The sequence below is a fragment of the Procambarus clarkii genome, chromosome 26 (genome assembly GCF_040958095.1).
Source record: "Procambarus clarkii isolate CNS0578487 chromosome 26, FALCON_Pclarkii_2.0, whole genome shotgun sequence".
Taxonomy (NCBI): Eukaryota; Metazoa; Arthropoda; class Malacostraca; order Decapoda; family Cambaridae; genus Procambarus; species Procambarus clarkii.
The window spans coordinates 43,189,740-43,214,382 of NC_091175.1; the positions used below are offsets into that span (position 1 = coordinate 43,189,740).

The 24,643-nt window shown below is 43.8% G+C and overlaps 1 protein-coding gene across 1 annotated transcript; it reads left to right on the top strand.

Annotated features, from left to right (window-relative positions):
- Window positions 1–1,767: 1,767 nt before the first annotated feature.
- On the top strand, window positions 1,768–10,291 carry LOC123757042 (protein O-linked-mannose beta-1,2-N-acetylglucosaminyltransferase 1). The gene is made up of 2 exons (XM_045740434.2): window positions 1,768–2,183; window positions 8,065–10,291. Exons 1-2 carry the CDS (start codon window positions 1,869–1,871, stop codon window positions 9,703–9,705), a joined length of 1,956 nt encoding a protein of 651 aa, XP_045596390.2. The 5' UTR covers window positions 1,768–1,868; the 3' UTR covers window positions 9,706–10,291.
- Window positions 10,292–24,643: the final 14,352 nt, after the last annotated feature.

Sequence of the window (24,643 nt, forward strand, 5' to 3'; positions counted from 1 at the left end):
CACTCTATGCCCCTGTTACCTAGCAGTAAAATAGGTACCTGGGTGTTAGTCAGCTGTCACGGGCTGCTTCCTGGGGGTGGAGGCCTGGTCGAGGACCGGGCCGCGGGGACACTAAAAAGCCCCGAAATCATCTCAAGATAACCTCAAGGCTGGCGGGGGCCTGGACTGTCAGCCGGCCTCCAGCAGGCTGGCGGGGGCCTGGATTGTCAGCCGGCCTCCAGCAGGGTGGCGGGGGTCTGGATTGTCAGCCGGCCTCCAGCAGGGTGGCGGGGACCTGGACTGTCAGCCGGCCTCCAGCAGGCTGGCGGGGACCTGGACTGTCAGCCAGCCTCCAGCAGGCTGGCGGGGGCCTGGACTCTCAGCCAGCCTCCAGCAGGCTGGCGGGGACCTGGACTCTCAGCCAGCCTCCAGCAGGCTGGCGGGGACCTGGACTCTCAGCCAGCCTCCAGCAGGCTGGCGGGGACCTGGACTGTCAGCCGGCCTCCAGCAGGCTGGCGGGGACCTGGACTCTCAGCCAGCCTCCAGCAGGCTGGCGGGGACCTGGACTCTCAGCCAGCCTCCAGCAGGCTGGCGGGGACCTGGACTGTCAGCCGGCCTCCAGCAGGCTGGCGGGGACCTGGACTCTCAGCCAGCCTCCAGCAGGCTGGCGGGGACCTGGACTGTCAGCCGGCCTCCAGCAGGCTGGCGGGGACCTGGACTCTCAGCCAGCCTCCAGCAGGCTGGCGGGGACCTGGACTGTCAGCCGGCCTCCAGCAGGCTGGCGGGGACCTGGACTCTCAGCCAGCCTCCAGCAGGCTGGCGGGGACCTGGACTGTCAGCCGGCCTCCAGCAGGCTGGCGGGGACCTGGACTCTCAGCCAGCCTCCAGCAGGCTGGCGGGGACCTGGACTGTCAGCCGGCCTCCAGCAGGCTGGCGGGGACCTGGACTGTCAGCCAGCCTCCCCTCCTCAGTAACACCTTCCTCACAGTCTTGGTCAGTTTGAGTGTAAGGTGATGTCCTCCGTTTCCAAAATTTCTTGAAAACATTTTAGATTATCTTGAATCTGATAACGTAAGATCCTTGAAATATATTTTGATTTATGGTAAAGGTAAAGCCAGAGTGGGGAGCACTCTAATGTTTACGTACTAACGATTGGGCTTTATAATTCACTTTGTTATGGTTTTTACTTAACATGGATTATATAATAACTGTAGACAGACGGTTTCCATTCCTTATCTTGCAAACTTTCTGAATGAATGGTGACAACCCTTCTTCCTCTTATTATTGTCTACTTACCAATCTGTCTATCTACATTGTTCAACTGTACCTAATTTTACCTCTTTTTTTCAAACCTTTTCCACTCATCTTCCTCTACCTCCTCTTTGTATGTCTATCCTTAATCCTAATCTCTTTCTAAACTTTCACTTTCACTCACTCCCCCACTCTTCTTCAGTCTCCACCTCTCATTCTTCTTCACTCTCCACCTCTCACTCTTCTTCAGTCTCCACCTCTCACTCTTCTTCACTCTCCACCTCTCACTCTTCTTCACTCTCCACCTCTCACTCTTCTTCACTCTCCACCTCTCACTCTTCCTCACTAAGTTCTTCCACATCGTCCTGCATTTCTTACTTTCGTTATTTTCCGATACATTACCTGATGAGTGTCGTGGAGATCATTTGTAATGATGCGCTATACAACAAAGTTGTGAATTTGTGGATATTTGTTGAATGTTAAGTTTTGTAAATATATATTTTTGGACTGATTCCAGCAGCGAGAGAGGGAGGAATAACACAGTCTGCGATAATAGCAGAAGAAGGAGGCACGACACAGCCTGCGATAGCAGGGGAAGAAGGAGGCACGACACAGTCTGCGATAACAGCAGAAGAGGGATGAACGACACAGTCTGCGATAGCAGTGAGAAAGTAAAAAGAAGCAAAAAATTCCGAGGTAGTAGCATCGGGGTGGAGCTGTGGTCAGCACTGACTGGGTGGGGTTTGAGGGTGGAAGACTGCCATTCACATCACCAGCCTCTCCGCCTACGCCCACACTCCCTCCGCCCATCTACAGGGTGCCACCCTCGGCCCCTGGTGAGCCAAGGCTACACACTGGGGCCGGACCAGGTCCCCAGTCGATCACCCGTCCCGGAGAAAGGCATCACTCTCTCCATTCTTAATCAGAGGAAACCTTATCTAATATTTCACAAGGTAAGTGGTACCATGAAGATTGTAATTTGACTGATTAATACTTTAAATTCTGGCAATATTACCTTCTTCCAATATTGCCTTGTTCCTTTTCCAAGCAGATTACAAAGTTCTGGCAAATCTTTGTGGAAAATATTAGTTGAATGTGGAAATGTCCAACAAAATATGAACAGATTCTAAACATCTTCTTTGGTAAAAAACGAACTTCATCACAAAAAAATACGAACGTAATTGTAGCTATTAAAATAATAATTTAATAATGACCAATTACTAAAAAAAAAAAAAATACCGATGAAGCGTCCATAAAAGCGAGGTAATTGGAGATTATTTGTAAACAGCGGCTGGCCAGAGTGGTGTTGACAGTCACCTGTGAATTGCCAGCCGGGTTGTTTATGTGTTTAAATAGTGTGGTATATAGCGTCTAGTTCCTGCTTGGTCTGTTTGTACGACGTCCTGCACGCGCCCGCACGCGCCCGCACGCCCATCATTCATGTTTGACAGTTTGACATGACTGCCGGGTGTTCATATTACTAACTTTTTACTTAAACAATTGTTATCAAAACTTGTATATAATGTTGGGGTGAAGGAGGGGGGAGGGGGGCGGGGTAAGTTATTCTGAGCAGATGTGCACCCAAGGTACCAGAGGGACCCAATGGTGACCAAAGGGATGAGAGTGACTTTAATCTATTTAAACCCAACCTCCAAAAATTATTTCTTTTCGTAACTATTTCCTCCAAAATACCAATATGTAGTGATGGACCATCATAACCAATATGTAGTGATGGGCTACCATAAAGTACCAATATGTAGTGATGGACCACCATAAAGTACCAATATGTAGTGATGGACCACCAAGTATAGTACCAATATGTAGTGATGGACCACCATAAAGTACCAATATGTAGTGATGGACCACCATAAAGTACCAATATGTAGTGATGGACCACCATAAAGTACCAATATGTAGTGATGGACCACCAAGTATAGTACCAATATGTAGTGATGGACCACCATAAAGTACCAATATGTAGTGATGGACCACCATAAAGTACCAATATGTAGTGATGGGCCACCATAAAGTACCAATATGTAGTGATGGACCACCATAAAGTACCAATATGTAGTGATGGACCACCAAGTATAGTACCAATATGTAGTGATGGACCACCATAAAGTACCAATATGTAGTGATGGACCACCAAGTATAGTACCAATATGTAGTGATGGACCACCATAAAGTACCAATATGTAGTGATGGACCACCATAAAGTACCAATATGTAGTGATGGACCACCATAAAGTACCAATATGTAGTGATGGACCACCAAGTATAGTACCAATATGTAGTGATGGACCACCATAAAGTACCAATATGTAGTGATGGACCACCATAAAGTACCAATATGTAGTGATGGGCCACCATAAAGTACCAATATGTAGTGATGGACCACCATAAAGTACCAATATGTAGTGATGGACCACCATAAAGTACCAATATGTAGTGATGGACCACCATAAAGTACCAATATGTAGTGATGGACCACCATAAAGTACCAATATGTAGTGATGGACCACCATAAAGTACCAATATGTTGTGATGGACCACCATAAAGTACCAATATGTAGTGATGGACCACCATAAAGTACCAATATGTAGTGATGGACCACCATAAAGTACCAATATGTAGTGATGGGCCACCATAAAGTACCAATATGTAGTGATATGTACAAATAGAAAGCTTTATATTTACAAAAGAAAACATATTTGACAAAATTTTATAATTCAGAACAATTCGGCTTCTTAGGCAACATTGCCCATTAGGTACAAAATATATATATACAGATATATTAACATATTTTGGTAGCAGTCTTTCCTGGAGGCATATATTATTAAACGTGACCTAAAGGGCGAGCTCAGTGATTGTAGTGCGAATCTTCTCTAGAGAAGGAAGTTGAAAAATTAACTCTCCAAAGTTTATTTTTATACTATTGTTTGGCCTGACAATAAGACATGCGTTTCGTTAACTCTTGTTAACATTGTCAAAGGCAGAGATCGATAGATTACGAAAGTTCTTCCTAAATGATATGTACCCGAGGATGAGGTGAAGGAGAAGCACCTCACTTGTTAGTCCAGTGTGTGCTGCGTGTAACTCTGGTGTTAGCATGATGACTGGTGCAGTATGCTGCGTGTCACTCTGGTGTTAGCATGATGACTGGTGCAGTATGCTGCGTGTGACTCTGGTGTTAGCATGATGACTGGTGCAGTATGCTGCGTGTCACTCTGGTGTTAGCATGATGACTGGTGCAGTATGCTGCGTGTCACTCTGGTGTTAGTATGATGACTGGTGCAGTATGCTGCGTGTCACTCTGGTGTTAGTATGATGACTGGTGCAGTATGCTGCGTGTCACTCTGGTGTTAGCATGATGACTGGTGCAGTATGCTGCGTGTCACTCTGGTGTTAGCATGATGACTGGTGCAGTATGCTGCGTGTCACTCTGGTGTTAATATGATGACTGGTGCAGTATGCTGCGTGTCACTCTGGTGTTAGTATGATGACTGGTGCAGTATGCTGCGTGTCACTCTGGTGTTAGTATGATGACTGGTGCAGTATGCTGCGTGTCACTCTGGTGTTAGCATGATGACTGGTGCAGTATGCTGCATGTCACTCTGGTGTTAGCATGATGACTGGTGCAGTATGCTGCGTGTCACTCTGGTGTTAGTATGATGACTGGTGCAGTATGGTGAGTGACACTCTGGTGTTAGCATGATGACTGGTGCAGTATGCTGCGTGTGACTCTGGTGTTAGCATGATGACTGGTGCAGTATGCTGCGTGTCACTCTGGTGTTAGTATGATGACTGGTGCAGTATGCTGCGTGTCACTCTGGTGTTAGTATATGACTGGTGCAGTATGCTGCGTGTCACTCTGGTGTTAGCATGATGACTGGTGCAGTATGCTGCGTGTCACTCTGGTGTTAGTATGATGACTGGTGCAGTATGCTGCGTGTCACTCTGGTGTTAGTATGATGACTGGTGCAGTATGCTGCGTGTCACTCTGGTGTTAGCATGATGACTGGTGCAGTATGCTGCGTGTCACTCTGGTGTTAGTATGATGACTGGTGCAGTATGCTGCGTGTCACTCTGGTGTTAGCATGATAACTGGTGCAGTATGCTGCGTGTCACTCTGGTGTTAGCATGATGACTGGTGCAGTATGCTGCGTGTCACTCTGGTGTTAGTATGATGACTGGTGCAGTATGCTGCGTGTCACTCTGGTGTTAGCATGATGACTGGTGCAGTATGCTGCGTGTCCCTCTGGTGTTAGCATAATGACTGGTGCAGTATGCTGCGTGTCACTCTGGTGTTAGTATGATGACTGGTGCAGTATGCTGCGTGTCACTCTGGTGTTAGTATGATGACTGGTGCAGTATGCTGCGTGTCACTCTGGTGTTAGCATGATGACTGGTGCAGTATGCTGCGTGTCACTCTGGTGTTAGTATGATGACTGGTGCAGTATGCTGCGTGTCACTCTGGTGTTAGTATGATGACTGGTGCAGTATGCTGCGTGTCACTCTGGTGTAAGCATGATGACTGGTGCAGTATGCTGAGTGTCACTCTAGTGTAAGCATGATGACTGGTGTAGTATGGTGAGTGACACTCTGGTGTTAGTATGATGACTGGTGCAGTATGCTGCGTGTCACTCTGGTGTTAGCATGATGACTGGTGCAGTATGCTGCGTGTCACTCTGGTGTTAGCATGATGACTGGTGCAGTATGGGGAGTGTGACTCTGGTGTTAGCATGATGACTGGTGCAGTATGCTGCGTGTCACTCTGGTGTTAGCATGATGACTGGTGCAGTATGGGGAGTGTGACTCTGGTGTTAGCATGATGACTGGTGCAGTATGCTGCGTGTCACTCTGGTGTTAGCATGATGACTGGTGCAGTATGGTGAGTGTGACTCTGGTGTAAGCATGATGACTGGTGCAGTATGGTGAGTGTGACTCTGGTGTAAGCATGATGACTGGTGCAGTATGGGGAGTGTGACTCTGGTGTTAGCATGATGACTGGTGCAGTATGGTGAGTGTGACTCTGGTGTTAGCATGATGACTGGTGCAGTATGCTGCGTGTCACTCTGGTGTTAGCATGATGACTGGTGCAGTATGGTGAGTGTCACTCTGGTGTTAGCATGATGACTGGTGCAGTATGGTGAGTGTGACTCTGGTGTTAGCATGATGACTGGTGCAGTATGCTGCGTGTCACTCTGGTGTTAGCATGATGACTGGTGCAGTATGGTGAGTGTCACTCTGGTGTTAGCATGATGACTGGTGCAGTATGGTGAGTGTGACTCTGGTGTTAGCATGATGACTGGTGCAGTATGCTGCGTGTCACTCTGGTGTTAGCATGATGACTGGTGCAGTATGGGGAGTGTGACTCTGGTGTTAGCATGATGACTGGTGCAGTATGCTGCGTGTCACTCTGGTGTTAGCATGATGACTGGTGCAGTATGGTGAGTGTGACTCTGGTGTAAGCATGATGACTGGTGCAGTATGGTGAGTGTGACTCTGGTGTAAGCATGATGACTGGTGCAGTATGGTGTTGGTTGCTTGGGCTTGGGCTGTGCTTGGGCAGTGTTAGGCGTCTTGAAAGGGATGTTGTTGTCTTGCCTATATACTGAATTCGTTGGAGCTGAAAGTCACCAAGTGAAGTCATAAACAACTTTCGTCTCTCAAGGGGCTTTGTTTGGTGTCAGGAGAGTTCTTCACGAGCAAGTTGACAGTCATCTTGCTCTTATAATAAACTATTACTTCAGTCTTCTGTTGGTATCAGTAGGGGTCACATATGTATCAATAATGTTTTTCAGGACCCTCTCTTCTGTTTTATGGGTCGTGGAGAAGACATTTCTGTAGAATATTTTAATAGTGGAAACCAATAACATACTAATGTCTATTATATCTGAAGTTGCGAGGCCGCTCACCTTCGATTTGATGATTTCCTGGGCATATCTGTTGGAGTATCCATTATTGATCAGGACCTCTCTTACTCTACCACGTTCCTCGTCAACCAGCTTCCAATTGGAGCTGTGCGCGAGGGCTCGGGTTGACATAGGCACTGACAAGAATCTGCTTGTACCAATCAGGGCTCTCACTCTTACCATTAAGGCATTCCTCTGTTGGTTTCTTCGTGTAGACTGCAGTGTTGAGGCCACCATTCCTTTCCGTGACCAATACATCTAGGAAAGGTAGGCTTCCTCCTCTCTTAATCTCATAAGTGAATCTAAGCACTAAATTTCGTTCCAATGCATCATTAAGCCACAGCAAGTGTTCAGTATAATTAATAATAATTATTATTATTCATTGTGTCTGGGGACAGGCAGCCAGAGTGTATTCAAACACGTTAGGCTTATATTGAGGTTCCCCCAGGTTGAATTACTGACCGCACCCAGGATCAATCAATACACTTTACTGGTAATCAATACACTTTACTGGTAATCAATACACTTTACTGGTAATCAATACACTTTACCGGTAATCAATACACTTTACTGATAATCAATACACTTTACCGGTAATCAATACACTTTACTGGTAATCAATACACTTTACTGGTAATGATAGTGAAGGTAAACCGCGAGTTTGACAGAGTAAGGGCTTAACAATGCTCAGTCATGGATTAACCTGATTATCAGGAATGGCATTTTATACAAATATTCCTTAACAATAATAATTAGATCAACTTAAGTGTAACTTCCTTTAAAACAGATTACAGCTGGTCAATAGCTGCTAGAGAAGACACTGGAGGCTTCATGCATTCAGTCTGTGGTCAGTCTTGTAGTCTGGGGCCTATGGTTAGTTGCCCATAACAAATAATATTGTGCGTATTCCCACAGGTGTTCGCGCTCGGGTCCTACTGGGCACACTGGGCAGACCTGGAATGGCACTTGGATCGGGTGGCGCCTGGGCGAATCGTGGTGATGACGGTGGCAGTGTCAGGTACTATGGGTCTTCGCCACGCCGCCCAATGCCTGGCGAAGCTAGGGTCGTTGATGGCACTCCATCTCACGCACAGGGCTCACTGGACATGGGTGTTTATCAAGGGCGGACGAACCATTTCAGAGACCAGCATTATCCAAGGCATCGCCTCACACTCTGCCCACGTCATTCTCCCTTTGTCACACCTGCAGCCACCATCTACAGTCGGTAAGAACCAGTTGGTGGAGAAAGATCGCTGGCAGTACTGTGCAGCTCACGGTGCCATGGGCGGCCTCTGTGACGAGTCGGCCCCTGATCCATTGCCATGGCCCTCTGCCCCACCCGTGGAGCGGCAATGGGTCCTGGCAGGTGTCAAGGTGGTGTTGACGGCAGGCAGCAGACACCAGTACCTCTACCACACACTCACCACCCTGCTGGCAACACCCGGCGCACAGCAGCAGAACGTCCTCGTCGTTCTCGGCGACGCGCCGTCGTCAACAACGCGACTCCTGCGTCTTCTCAGCGTCAACTTTATCAAGCTTACCGTCCAGGGTGAAGGCAACAGCAAGCTCTTCCGCTACTACCGCAGTGTCTTCCAGGTGGCTGCCCGCACCTTCCCCGACGCCCCGGCGGTTATATTCCTCGACGAGGATGTCGAGGTCTCGCCAGACTTCTTCTCTTTCATGAGCCAGACCCTCGGTCTCCTGCACGCAGACCCAACACTCTACTGCGTCAACTCTCATTCAATCACAGGTTTTTCTGATCGAACATTCAATCCCTCGCGTGTGTTCCGAGGTGCTGTTCAGGTTCAGTGGGGGTATGCTGTAACGCCTCACTTCATCAAGGAAGCCCTGAGCAAGTGGCCTGAGGTCGATCACGACACTAACATCGTAATATACGACTACTGGATCTACACCCACGTCAGGCAGGGAAGAGAATGCGTCTACCCAGAAGTGAGCCGGAGCAACCACTATGGCCAAGGCCTGAACACCGACCCTCTAATAGCTGAGAGGGTCTTTTTAGATAAGCCATTAGTGCTGGAAGCCGGCGTGTCTCTAGTCGGAATTTCCAGGCTCAAGTCAGCAGACTGGCGACATGACCTCTCATATAACATTAGCTCAGCCACGCCGCTTTTGGGTAATCCCTGTAATGCAGACTTCATACCCAAACAGAACCCCAAACCCCAAAACAACCCTCAGCAACTCTACGTGTTCTATTACAGGCTAGACCCCACCGAAAATGGAATACCAGACGTCACACAGTCTTTTAATTTACAAAATTGCGTGGGTGGATGGAGTATATCTGAGCAAGGACACCACGACGGGGTGAGCATCGTTACTCTCTCCGTCCTCAACACCCTCTACCTGGTGGGGGTCCCCTTCTCCTCCTATTCTCATCTCCGTCCTCAGGGACTTCCACTCTGGGACATCAACACCATTCCGGACGAGGAATACGATATGGTGGAACAGAACCAACTCAACAGACATAAGTTCACTCCCATAATAGCCAACAGGAATATGACGACATCTCAGCTAATGACCATTTTGTCCACACCCTAAAAACACCTGTCCCCACAGTGCATGGTGGCATCCAACAAGCTAAACGACGTCATTAACATGACGCTAACAACTGCCAATCGGGCCATAATTAAACCCTTCTTCTTTGGGACATCCCAGTGTACCCAGAAGAAGAAAGTTGGTACAATCAGATCTGCTGCCATGGGTAGCAAGCACACTACGTCACCTGCGTTCCTAATACCGCTGCCTCAAACATCTGTACGGAAACTGCCACAACATTCCGATCACAAAAGTTAGGTATTGGTGTTCCCACATGGTTGTTGAGCCGTCTTCTTCAGGTGCCACAACAGACAAAAATCAATGTACTAAAATATGTGGACCTAACCTAACCAACCAGGCATAGAACACGTAGTTGTTTGTCAGCCGCAATGATTAACAATGTGCCGTATTTTGTTAGTCGGGGATTTTGGCCTCAAAATATGATGTATTCTTTGAGAGGACAAGATAGGCAGAGAAGCAGCAGCTAGAAGCATATGAGCTCCCCAAAATAATGAAGTAATTAAACTAGATATATATTGTTTAACCCTGGTAAAGAGAGAGATGTGATATTAAAGGCTTTCTGAACGAGCTTTCCTTGTTTCCTCCCTTTCATTTCTGCTGGATACAGTAAGGCGCTGTTAAGGGAGAGTATGGTGGCTGACGACTACTAGGATACCTGCCATCATGGCTTGCAACATTGCAAGGGATAGAGTTGCCAGGTGCATTCTTGCAAATTTTATTGCAACTTTAAAAAAATTAATTTCTAATATATTGCAACATGATGCAAAAAGGTTTGGAGTAAGAAAGCGCCAAGAGTTGAAGGAGGGAGGGAATTATCAGGGGAAAGCTCCAAGAATTGAGGGGTGAAAGCGAACATGACTGAGGTATGAATGAAGACTTTAAGGAAATTCCACAGTGTTTTGATCAGTTTAAAAAAGGATGAGAAGTAGGAGGAGATCACTTCGTCCAGTGAAATGTTCTTTTCGAGTTGTAATTCTCTTGAAATTACAGTTTTGTACAGCCAAGACTTCTCTCTTCCGTTTGCCAAGCAACATCGCCAGGACATGTTGGGCAACATGTAGCATTATGGATAACGAGGGTTAGGGGTGGTAAGAGGAGGTAAGGTGTGGGCATGGGACAAGAGGGCACGTGTTGACTATTGCAGGTGTGTGTGTTGACTGTTACAAGTGTGTGTTGACTATTACAGGTGTGTTGACTGTTACAGGTGTGTGTTGACTATCACAGGTGTGTTGACTGTTACAGGTGTGTTGACTGTTACAGGAGTGTTGACTATTACAGGTGTGTTGACTGTTACAGGTGTGTGTTGACTACCACAGGTGTGTTGACTGTTACAGGTGTGTGTTGACTGTTACAGGTGTGTGTTGACTATTACAGGGGTGTTGGCTGTTACAGGTGTGTGTTGATTATTACAGGTGTGTTGACTGTTACAGGCGTGTTGACTATTACAGGTGTGTTGACTGTTACAGGTGTGTTGACTATTACAGGTGTGTTGACTATTACAGGTGTGTTAACTATTACAGGTGTGTTGACAATTACAGGTATGTTGACTTTTACAGGTGTGTGTTGACTATTACAGGTATGTTGACTATTACAGGTGTGTATTGACTATTACAGGTGTGCTGACTATTACAGGTGTGTTGACTATTACAGGTGTGTTGACTATTACAGGTGTGTTGACTATTACAAGTGTGTTGACTGTTACAGGTGTGTGTTGACTATTACAGGTGTGTTGACTATTACAGGTGTGTTGACTAATACAGGTGTGTTTTGACTATTACACGTGTGTTGGCTATTACAGGTGTGTTGGCTATTACAGGTGTGTTGACTATAACAGGTGTGTTGACTAATACAGGTGTGTGTTGACTATTACACGTGTGTTGGCTATTAGAGGTGTATTGACTATTACAGGTGTGTTGACTATTACAGATGTGTGTTGACTTACAAGTGAGTTGACTATTACAGGTGTGTTGACTATTACAGGTGTGTTGACTATTACAGGTGTGTTAGCTATTACAGGTGTGTTAGCTATTACATGTGTTGACTATTACAGGTGTGTTGACTATTACAGGTGAGTGTTGACTATTACAGGTGTGTTGACTGTTACAGGTGTGTTGACTATTGCAGGTGTGTTGACTATTACAGGTGTGTTTACTAATACAGGTGTGTGTTGCCTATTACACGTGTGTTGGCTATTCCACCAGGCTGTTGCTTGGAACGGCCCGCAGGGACACGTACCCACCACAGCCCGGCTGATCCGGAACTTCTCTTAGAAAACCGTCCAGTTTTCTCTTGAAGATGTCCAAAGTTGTTCCGGCAATATTTCTTATAGTCGCTGGAGGACGTTGAACAACCGCGGACCTCTGATGTTTATACAGTGCTCTCTGATTGTGCCTATGGCACCTCTGCTCTTCACTGGTTCAATCTTGCATTTTCTTCCATATCGTTCACTCCAGTACGTTGTTATTTTACTGTGTAGATTTGGGACCTGACCTTCCAGTATTTTCGATGTGTATATTATTTGGTATCTCTCTCGTCTCCTTTCTAGAGATTACATTTGGAGAGCTTTGAGACGATCCCAATAATTTAGGTGTTTTATCTCGTCTATGCGTGCCGTATATGTTCTCTGTATTCCCTCTATTTCAGCAATCTCTCCTGCTCTGAAGGGGGAAGTGAGTACTGAGCAGTACTCGAGACGGGACAAGACAAGTGACTTGAAGAGTACAACCATTGTGAGGGAATCCATGGATTTGATAGTTCTCGTAATCCATCCGATCATTTTTCTGGCTGACGCGATATTTGCTTGGTTATGCTCCCTAAACGTTAGATCGTCGGACATCATTATTCCCAAATCCTTGACATGCTGTTTTTCTACTATGGGAAGATTCGATTGTGTTTTGTACCCTTGTATTATGTTTCAGATCCTCATTTTTGCCGTATCTGAGTACCTGAAATTTATCACTGTTAAACATCATGTTATTTTCTGCTGCCCAATCGAAAACTTTGTTGACATCTGCTTGAGATGTCAACAAAGAAAACTACCTCTGTCTTCAGCAGAGGTAATTTTAATGCTGATTTTTGTGTCATCTGCAAAGGATGACACGAAGCTGTGACGTGTATTTTTGTCTATATCAGATATGAGAATAAGGAACAGTAGCGGTGCAAGGACTGTACCTTGAGGTACAGAGCTTTTAACATCGCTTGGACTCGATTTTATCTGATTGACTGTTACTCTTTGTGTTCTGTTCGACAGGAAATTGAGTATCCAGCGTCCTACTTTTCCAGTTATTCCCACTGACTTCATTTTGTGAGCTGTCACTCCATGGTCACATTTGTCAAACGCCTTTGCAAAGTCTGTGTATACAACATCTGCATTTTGCTTTTCTTCTAGGGCTTCTGTGATTTTGTCATAGTGGTTGAGTAACTGTGACAGACAGACTCTTCCCGCTCTAAATCCATGTTGTCCTGGATTGTGCAATTCATTGTTTTCCATAAAACTAGAAATTTGATTCCTAATCACTCTTTCAAACTTTTATTATGTGTGATGTTAGTGCAACTGGCCTATAATTTGTTGCCAAGGCTTTACTCCCCCCTTGTGCAACGGAGCTATATCTGCAAATTTAAGTGCTGCTGGTATCTCCCCTGTATCCAGGCTCTTTCTCCATATTACGCTGAGTGCTCTCGCTACCGGTACTTTACATTTCTTTAGGAATATTGAATTTCATGAGTCAAACCCAGGAGCTGAGTACATGGGCATATTGTCAATTTCTCTTTCAAAGTCTTCCGAGTTTGAGGTAATATCCGTTATATTATCTGCAGCTTGAATGTCATTCATAAAGAAGCTGTCTGGGTCATCAACTTTCATGTTGTTTATTGGTGTGCTAAACATAGCCTCATACTGGCTTCTTAGAATTTCACTAATCTCTTTGTTGTCCTCTGTGTACGTACCTTCATTTGTAATTAACGGTCCAATACTGGTCGAGGTTTTGGATTTTGATTTTGCGTATGTGAAAAAATATTTCAGATTTTTCCTTATCTCTTGTATAGCTTTCTGTTCCAATTCCATTTCCTCAGACTCATATGATCGCTTCAACGTTTGTTCTATTTCTTCGATCTCCCTGCTTAGGCTTGTTTTCCTTGCTTGTGTTAGTTGTGTCTGCCGAAGCATTTCCGTTATTTTTTTCCTTCTCCTGTACAGTCGTCTGCGTTCTCTTTCTAGAGTGGTCCTCTTTCTGCCCCTCCTCACAGGTACGTGCTTCAAGCAGACCTTGTAAGCTTCAGCTGTCAGTTGAGCTATTCCCTGTGTGGGAGTTTTGTCGCTTAAGACCGTCTCCCATTGAATGGTTGCAAGCTCTACATTTGTTTTTTCCCAGTCAATCCTCTTATTGTTGAAATTGAATTGATTGAATATTCCTTCTCGCTTGATGGGTCTCTTAGACCTACTACCGTTATTTATGCTAGTTCGCACTTCAATGAGCTTATGGTCTGAGTATGTAGTATCTGAGATTGTGATGTCTCTGATTAGTTCATCATTGTTTGTGAATAACAAGTCTAGTGTGTTTTCGTTCCTAGTTGGTTCTGTAATCTGTAGATTGAGCGAGAATTTGTCACAGAATCTCAAAAGTTCTCTGACCTGTGGTTGGTTATTTCCCGGGTCATTCCCTGCTATGATATTTGTGTTTGTCATTCTCCATCTTAGACTCGGTAAATTGAAATCTCCAAGGAAGATAATATCTGGAGCTGGGTTTGCTAGATTATCAAGGATGTTCTCTATTTTGTGCATCTGCTCTGTGAATTCCTCAACCGTTGTATCTGGCGGTTTATATATTAGAATAATAATTAGGTTTAGTTTCTCTACCTTAATTCAAAGTACCTCTACTGCCTCATTAGTTGAGTTTAGTAGTTCTGTGCATACCAGGTCTTCTTTAATATACAGCCCTACTCCTCCATTTGACCTAGTTTTTCTATCACATCAATATAAATTATAATTTGGAATCCAGTGTGTTGGAAAAAGATGTGTTGACTATTACAGGTGTGTTGACTATTAGAGGTGTGTTGACTATTACAGGTGTGTTGACTATTAGAGGTGTGTTGACTATTAGAGGTGTGTTGCCTATTAGAGGTGTGTTGACTATTAGAGGTGTGTTGACTATTACAGGTGTGTTGACTATAACAGGTGTGTTGACTATTACAGGTGTGTGTTGACTATTACAGGTGCGTTGACTATTACAGGTGTGTTGACTATTACAGGTGTGTTGACTAATACAGGTGTGTTGACTATAACAGGTGTGTTGACTATTACAAGTGTGTGTTGACTATTACAGGTGTGTGTTGAGTATTACAGGTGTGTGTTGACTATTACAGGTGCGTTGACTATTACAGGTGTGTTGACTATTACAGGTGTGTTGACTAATACAGGTGTGTTGACTATAACAGGTGTGTTGACTATTACAAGTGTGTGTTGACTATTACAGGTGTGTTGACTATTACAGGTGTGTTGACTATTACAGGTGTGTGTTGACTATTACAGGTGTGTTGACTATTACAGGTGTGTTGACTATTACAGGTGTGTTGACTAATACAGGTGTGTGTTGACTATTACACGTGTGTTGGCTATTACAGGTGTGTTGACTATTACAGGTGTGTTGACTATTACAGGTGTGTTGACTATTACAGGTGTGTTGACTATTACAGGTGTGTTGACTATTACAGGTGTGTTGACTATAACAGGTGTTTTGACTATTACAGGTGTGTGTTCACTATTACAGGTGTGTGTTCACTATTACAGATGTGTGTTCACTATTACAGGTGTGTGTTCACTATTACAGGTGAGTTGACTATTACAGGTGGGTTGACTATTACAGGTGTGTTGACTATTACAGGTGTGTTGACTATAACAGGTGTTTTGACTATTACAGGTGTGTGTTCACTATTACAGGTGTGTGTTCACTATTACAGATGTGTGTTCACTATTACAGGTGTGTGTTCACTATTACAGGTGAGTTGACTATTACAGGTGGGTTGACTATTACAGGTGTGTTGACTATTACAGGTGTGTTGACTGTTACAGTGAGTTGATTATTACAGGTGAATTGACTGTTAGAGGTGTACTCACCTAATTGTACTCACCTAGTTCTGCTTGCTGGGGTTGAGCTTTGTCTCAATGGTCCCGCCTCTTAACTGTCAATCAACTGGTGTAGTTTCCTGAGCCTACTGGGCTCTATCATATCTACACATGAAACTGTGTATGGAGTCAGCCTCCACCACATCACTGCCTAGTGCATTCCATTTATTAACTACTCTGACACTGAAAAAATTCTTTCTAACGTCTCTGTGGCTCATCTGGGTACTAAGTTTCCACCTGTGTTCCCTTGTTCGTGTCCCACCCGTGCTGAAGAGTTTGTCTTTGTGCACCCTGTCAATTCCCATGAGAATTTTGTAGGTGGTTATCATGTCTCCCCTTATTCTTCTGTTTTCCAGGGATGTGAGGTTTAGCTCCTTTAGCCTTTCCTTGTAGCTCATTCCTCTCAGTTCCGGGACGAGCCTGGTGGCATACCGCTGAATCTTCTCTAACTTTGTCTTGTGTTTAACTAGGTATGGACTCCAGGCTGGAGCTGCATACTCCGGGATTGGTCTTACATAAGTGGTTTACAGGGTTCTGAAAGATTCCTTACTCAAGTTTTTAAAGGCAGTTCTTATGTTGGCCAGTCTAGCATATGCCTCTGATGATATTCTTTTGATGTGGGCCTCTGGGGACAGGTTCGGTGTGATATCAACCCCCAGATCTTTCTCTCTATTTGACTCTTGCAGGATTTCACTCTCCCAGATGATACCTTGTGTTCAGCCTCCTACTCCCTTCGCCTAATTTCATCATCTTACACTTTCCTGAGTTGAACTTTAGCAGCCATTTTCTAGACCATTCCTCCAGTTTGTCCAGGTCATCCTGTAGTCTCTGTCTATCTTCATCCGTCTTGATTCTTCTCATAATTTTTGCATCATCAGCAAACATCGAGAGGAATGAGTCTATACCCTCTGGAAGATTGTTCACATATATTAGAAACAGGATGTGTCCAAGTACTGAGCCCTGTGGGACTCCGCTGGTGACATCTCGCCACTCTGATGTCTCCCCCCTCACCGTTACTCGCTGTTTCCTGTTGCTTAAGTACTCCCTTATCCATGGTGAGATTCTGTCAGGCCCAACAGCCTTTGTCACATCCAGCTCCAGCAGACACCTTTTGACGTCATCACTGGTGAGGTCAAATTCCTCCAAAGTTGCTTGGTTTGCTGCCTCCTCATTTAGTGCAGGGGCTTCTCCTTGTTCTATTGTGAAGACCTCCTGGAATCTCTTGTTGAGTTCTTCACACACCTCCTTGTCGTTCTCTGTGTACCTGTTCTCCCCTTTTCTCAGTTTCATCACTTGTTCCTTCTTTGCTGTTTTCCTCCTGATGTGGCTGTGGAGCAGCTTTGGTTGGGTCTTGGCTTTACTCGCGATGTCATTTTCAAACTGTCTCTCTGCTTCCCTCCTCACTATGAGGTACTCATTTCTGGCCCTCTGGTATCTCTCCCTGCTCTCCGGTGTTCTGTTTTTTCTGTAGTTTCTCCATGTTCTTTTACTCAGTTGTTTCGCTACCTTACATTCCTGGTTGAACCATGGGTTTTTCTGTTGTTTTTCGTTTTTCTCCTTTTGGACGGGGATAAACCTGTCTGCAGCTTCCAGGTACTTCTGGGTGACAAAATCTATCATGACCTGCACATTCTTGTCTCTAAGTTCTGTTTCCCATGGTATTCCCCTGAGGAAGTTCCTCATCTCGTCATATTTTCCTCTTCGGTAATTTAGTCTTTTCCCCTCCGATCCTATCCTTGGATAGGTTATCCCTACCTCCACCAAGTACTCAAAGGTCAGTACACTGTGGTCACTCATTCCTATGGGGACTTCAACTTTGACTTCCCTTACTTCTGACATATTCAGGGTAAATATCAGTTCGAGTCTAGCTGGTGTGTTGACTATTACAGGTGTGTTGACTATTACAGGTGTGTTGACTATTACAGGTGTGTTGGAAATTATTGCAACACAGGTGTGTTGACTGTTACAGGTGTGTTGACCATTACAGGTGTGTTGACTGTTAGAGGTGTGTTGACTATTACAGGTGTGCTGACTATTACAGGTGTGTTGGCTATTACAGGTGTGTTGAGTATTACAGGTGTGTTGACAATTACAGGTGTGTTGACTATTACAGGTGTGTTGACAATTACAGGTGTGTTGGCTATTACAGGTGTGTTGACTGTTAGAGGTGTGTTGACTATTACAGGTGTGTTGGCTATTGCAGGTGTGATGACTATTACAGGTGTGTTGACTATTACAGGTGTGTTGGCTCTTACAGGTGTGTTGACTGTTAGAGGTGTGTTGGCTGTTACAGGTGTGATGACTATTACAGGTGTGTTGGCTATTACAGGTGTGTTGACTGTTAGAGGTGTGTTGACTATAACAAGTGTGTTGACTATTACAGGTGTGTTGGCTATTACAGGTGTGTGTTGAGTATTACAGGTGTGTTGACTATTACAGGTGTGTTGACTATTACAGGTGTGTTGGCTATTACAGGTGTGATGACTATTACAGGTGTGTTGGCTATTACAGGTGTGTTGACTATTACAGGTGTGTTGGCTATTACAGGTGTGTTGACTGTTAGAGGTGTGTTGGCTGTTACAGGTGTGATGACTATTACAGGTGTGTTGGCTATTACAGGTGTGTTGACTGTTAGAGGTGTGTTGACAATTACTAGTGTGTTGACAATTACAAGTGTGTTGACTATTACAGGTGTGTGTTGAGTATTACAGGTGTGTTGACTATTACAGGTGTGTTGACTATTACAGGTGTGTTGGCTATTACATGTGTGTTGACAATTACAGGTGTGATGACTATTACAGGTGTGTTGACTATTACAGGTGTGTTGACTATTACAGGTGTGTTGGCTATTACATGTGTGTGTTGACAATTACAGGTGTGATGACTATTACAGGTGTGTTGGCTATTACAGGTGTGTTGGCTATTACAGGTGTGTTGACTATTACAGGTGTGATGACTATTACAGGTGTGTTGGCTATTACAGGTGTGTTGACTATTACAGGTGTGTTGACTGTTACAGGTGTGTTGGCTATTACAGGTGTGTTGACTGTTAGAGGTGTGTTGGCTGTTACAGGTGTGATGACTATTACAGGTGTGTTGGCTATTACAGGTGTGTTGACTATTACAGGTGTGTTGACTATTACAGGTGTGTTGGCTATTACAGGTGTGTTAGCTATTACAGGTGTGTTGACTATTACAGGTGTGTTGGCTATTACAGGTGTGTGTTGAGTATTACAGGTGTGTTGACTATTACAGGTGTGTTGACTATTACAGGTGCGTTGACTATTACAGTTGTGTTGGCTATTATAGGTGTGTTGGCTATTAGAGGTGTGTTGACTATTACAGGTGTGTTGGCTATTACAGGTGTGTGTTGAGTATTACAGGTGTGTTGACTATTACATGTGTATTGACTATTACAGGTGTGTTGACTATTGCAGGTGTGTTTGACTATTACAGGTGTGTTGGATATTACAGGTGTGTTGACTATTACAGGTGTGTTGACTATTACAGGTGTGTTGACTATTACAGGTGTGTTGGAAATTATTGCAACACAGGTGTGTTGACTGTTACAGGTGTGTTGACCATTACAGGTGTGTTGACTGTTAGAGGTGTGTTGACTATTACAGGTGTGCTGACTATTACAGGTGTGTTGGCTATTACAGGTGTGTTGAGTATTACAGGTGTGTTGACAATTACAGGTGTGTTGACTATTACAGGTGTGTTGACAATTACAGGTGTGTTGGCTATTACAGGTGTGTTGACTGTTAGAGGTGTGTTGACTATTACAGGTGTGTTGGCTATTGCAGGTGTGATGACTATTACAGGTGTGTTGACTATTACAGGTGTGTTGGCTCTTACAGGTGTGTTGACTGTTAGAGGTGTGTTGGCTGTTACAGGTGTGATGACTATTACAGGTGTGTTGGCTATTACAGGTGTGTTGACTGTTAGAGGTGTGTTGACTATAACAAGTGTGTTGACTATTACAGGTGTGTTGGCTATTACAGGTGTGTGTTGAGTATTACAGGTGTGTTGACTATTACAGGTGTGTTGACTATTACAGGTGTGTTGGCTATTACATGTGTGTTGACAATTACAGGTGTGATGACTATTACAGGTGTGTTGACTATTACAGGTGTGTTGACTATTACAGGTGTGCTGACTATTACATGTGTGTGTTGACAATTACAGGTGTGATGACTATTACAGGTGTGTTGGCTATTACAGGTGTGTTGGCTATTACAGGTGTGTTGACTATTACAGGTGTGATGACTATTACAGGTGTGTTGGCTATTACAGGTGTGTTGACTATTACAGGTGTGTTGACTGTTACAGGTGTGTTGGCTATTACAGGTGTGTTGACTGTTAGAGGTGTGTTGGCTGTTACAGGTGTGATGACTATTACAGGTGTGTTGGCTATTACAGGTGTGTTGACTATTACAGGTGTGTTGACTATTACAGGTGTGTTGGCTATTACAGGTGTGTTAGCTATTACAGGTGTGTTGACTATTACAGGTGTGTTGGCTATTACAGGTGTGTGTTGAGTATTACAGGTGTGTTGACTATTACAGGTGTGTTGACTATTACAGGTGTGTTGACTATTACAGTTGTGTTGGCTATTACAGGTGTGTTGACAATTACAGCTGTGTTGACTATTATAGGTGTGTTGGCTATTACAGGTGTGTTGACTATTACAGGTGTGTTGGCTATTATAGGTGTGTTGGCTATTACAGGTGTGTTGACTATTACAGGTGTGTTGGCTATTACAGGTGTGTGTTGAGTATTACAGGTGTGTTGACTATTACAGGTGTATTGACTATTACAGGTGTGTTGACTATTGCAGGTGTGTTTCACTATTACAGGTGTGTTGGATATTACAGGTGTGTTGACTATTACAGGTGTGTTTGACTATTACAGGTGTGTTTGACTATTACAGGTGTGTTGGCTATTACAGGTGTGTTGACTATTACAGGTGTGTTTGACTATTACAGGTGTGTTTGACTATTACAGGTGTGTTTGACTATTACAGGTGTGAATGAATGTTTGGAGGAAAATACCAATCCGTTTCGGACATATCCAGTAAGGGGGGAGAGTAAAGTGTACTTCTTGCTATATCAATTATTGCCCCAGAGTGTTGACATGATGGTGTTGCACAAGCTATAGTGGCACTGCATGTGTACTTGGCAACAAAGGTTTACATGTACGATGCAGAGATCAATTACCCTTCATGTTTGGGCAGTACAGGTGGAGATATAGATCAAAGAGCAATAATGGCTCCAATTACCTGCTTACTCTAGCACTGCCAGCTTGTTCCTTCCCTTGCTTCCCTACACCCTTCCCTTGCTTCCCTTGCTTCCCTTCACCCTTCCCCTGCTTCCCTTCACCCTTTCCCTTGCTTCCCTCCACCCTTCCCTTGCTTCCCTTCACCCTTCCCTTGCTTCCCTCCATCCTTCCCTTGCTTCCCTTCACCCTTCCCTTGCTTCCCTTCACCCTTCCCTTGCTTCCCTCCATCCTTCCCTTGCTTCCCTTCACCCTTCCCTTGCTTCCCTTCACCCTTCCCTTGCTTCCCTTCACCCTTCCCTTGCTTCCCTCCATCCTTCCCTTGCTTCCCTTCACCCTTCCCTTGCTTCCCTTCACCCTTCCCTTGTGTCGGAAAATCCGACACCATTTAATATCATACAGATAATAGCTGTGTTGTATAAACAAGTTACCCATAGAAAACGTAACTTGTAGTGGAATTACCATCTAAAGAAAACGGGATATCATCACCACATACCATTATAAATTCACCAGCTATTCTGCTGGGAATTATTTTTAAATACATTAGTCTTAGGACTTTACCATCATGAAAACATCTTATATAAATTAACTTAATTATCAATATTAAAGTAGAGTAAATGTGACCCTTCTATCACATTCTGACATCTGGACAATGTAGGCCAGGCGTCAGGGAGGAAGGAGGGGCAGCCATTGTTGTTGAGACAAGACCAGAGGCTCACGGGAGCAAATTCGGCTCCTGTTAATTTACTTGGACGTAGTGTTATGGAAACCAAAGGTGTAACATTTTCAACACGCTGTCAACAAATCAAGTTAAGTGTTCTTTCCGAAACCCAGTATCTTTCATTTATGGCCATTAATGTCATTATATAGGGTGACCCGGTTAGAGCACGTGGAAGCCTCAAACTAAAGGTAATTAAGCCAGGTCTTTAAGGTTCCATGTATAGTGTTTTCTCTGATATAGCTTGTCATATATAGAACCTGGCTTCACAGCTAGCGCACTTTTGACAGGTCAAGACGAGGAAGCAACATTTTGTGCACCAGTTACTGGGTGATGGAAGCTACCTCAAAGAGGATAATTTGGTGTCTACACCCTAGTTATACCTGGTGGACTAACCTGCTGTACTATAAGATAAGGAACCTTTTCAATGTATGTAGTCTAATTCTGTAGTTTGATTGGCTGCATATATATAAACTATAAACCCCCCCTAATGTGTAGAGGATCGATTTGTGAGATTATGAGATTATTGCAGAAATACAGTCCACTTATCATTATACAAATTGCTATCGAAGTATATAAATTAACGTAAATATAAATTCATATAAATTAAATAAATATAAATCTCACAGGTCGCTTCCCACATTATTTGGTCCTTCGAAACCGAATTATTTGGTCATCTTCGAACCGGATGACGGATTATTTGATCCTTTGAACCACATTTGGTCATCTTAGTACCGGATGAACCAGTTAACCAGTGGATTCATTAAATATACTAGTGCAGTGTTATTTAAACAAAGCCAGCAGTCAATGACGGCAGCGTTGACTCGTGCGAGTTCACGAGCCCCGCTCAGTTCAGATCAGCTTCGTCAGCGGTTTCATGTACACCCACAGATTTGGTGGCGTGTTATTCTGTGAAATGACAGCGCTAATATAGAAGCCAGCCAAATTAATGGCTGTGTCCTCGCGAGATTATCCACGAATTTTGTGGAGTTTATTTCGCGAGGTCACTAATAATATTTAATACTTCTTGATAATATTAGAAGTTTCATAGAGGCTAATTAAGAGGCTATTATCAATAATTGTATATATTATTTCTCCAAAATAGAGAATTATTTAATATATATTGCACTAGTGATCACAGTATAATATTTACTAATTGCCAACCCACAACAGGGTAGGATATGACTAGTTGAACTATTATCGTTCATCCTAGTCCCATTATTACCATAGTCAGTTGTACTATATTGATCAACCTAACACCATTAATGAATGGTGCAGACCCTATTTTGGGTGTAATTTTTATCAACTCGAGTTGAGTTGTATATATAATAATTTACTTATGATCATTACACCTTTGAGTGATTAATTAGTGTCTCTACCATCCTAGGGTGATATAGAAGAGCTAACCTAAAGGTACTTCCAGTGACACTGGTTTATCACTCAAATCATTAGTGTGTATGATTGTATATATATATAATGTGTATTAATTTTAAGTGCTAACCTCTAGTAGAGGTAGGATTATTGCCTAGTGAGTGCATTTTACCCTAGGCTACCATTAGTGTTTGTTCAGTATTATGAGCAGCCCAAGTACAAGTCCCACAAGGCTTCACCAACGAGCCAGTATGGATAATGCAGGGAGAATGAAAAGAACCCTTGCAGGTCTTAAAGGCCACTTAACAAGACAGATCAAGAAATGTGAAGATTTGTCACAACAATCTCAAGTTGATTATGCTGACCTGGAAAGCTATTATCAAGCAGCTGCAGGTAAATTTGAGCAAATCAAATGTCAAATAGCAACATATGTGGCTGAACTTGCCAACACCAATTTATCAGAAACAGAAATAGACGACATTATGGTTGATCTTGCGAATTATGAAGATCACACTCAGGCCACGTTACAGCCTTATGTCAAATTAATTGCCCAAAACAAGGCAACAGCAACAACAATAACAGTTTCATCTAATACGAGTCAAGCAGAAGCTCGACTCCCTCCAATTAATTTACCCACTTTCTCAGGAAAAGATGAGGAAGATTGGGACGAATTTTGGAACAAATTCGTTGACCTTGTAGACTCAAAACAATCTTTACCAAAGAGTAGTAAATTCTCTTATTTGCAAGGCCAATTATCAGGTGAGGCTAAAACAGTAGTATCCCATCTGAGATTAACTAATGACGGCTATGATCTGGCAGTAAAACTCCTCAAGGATAATTATGCTGATCCAGAAGTAAGAACATCACATTTAGTTCATGAGCTGTTGCATTTACCCCCACCGGAGGCTTCAGCTGATTCACTCCAAGTCTTCAAGCTGGAGGTAGAATCATTGATCAATGCCCTCAGCCTGACAGCAGATACAAACGGGGCTGAGTGGGTCTTGAAAATAATTGTCCAGGAGAAAATACCTAGGGACATATTGAGACAAATGAGTGCTCATTACAATAAAAGCATCTTATCCATGAATGAAATATCTGAAGGTTTAAAGTCAGTAGTTCATCAATTACGAACACATGACAAATTAAAACCACCAAGTAAACCCTCAGAAACCAATAATAGTAAACTACAGAGTACCAAAGGTACTCCAAATCAATCTAGACAATATAATTCAACACCAAAGTGGAACAGTAGCAGTGTGGGCGTATATGCAGTGGGACCCTCCAAGCCTATAGTTACTGTGTCATCCAAGAACGTGACACCAAAGGGTACTGGAAGCTATGGAAGATGTTTGTTCTGCAATGAGAAACATTCAATGTACCACTGCCCTAATTTTCCTGATAGTGACGCCCGTGTTGAGCGACTCAAAGATTTG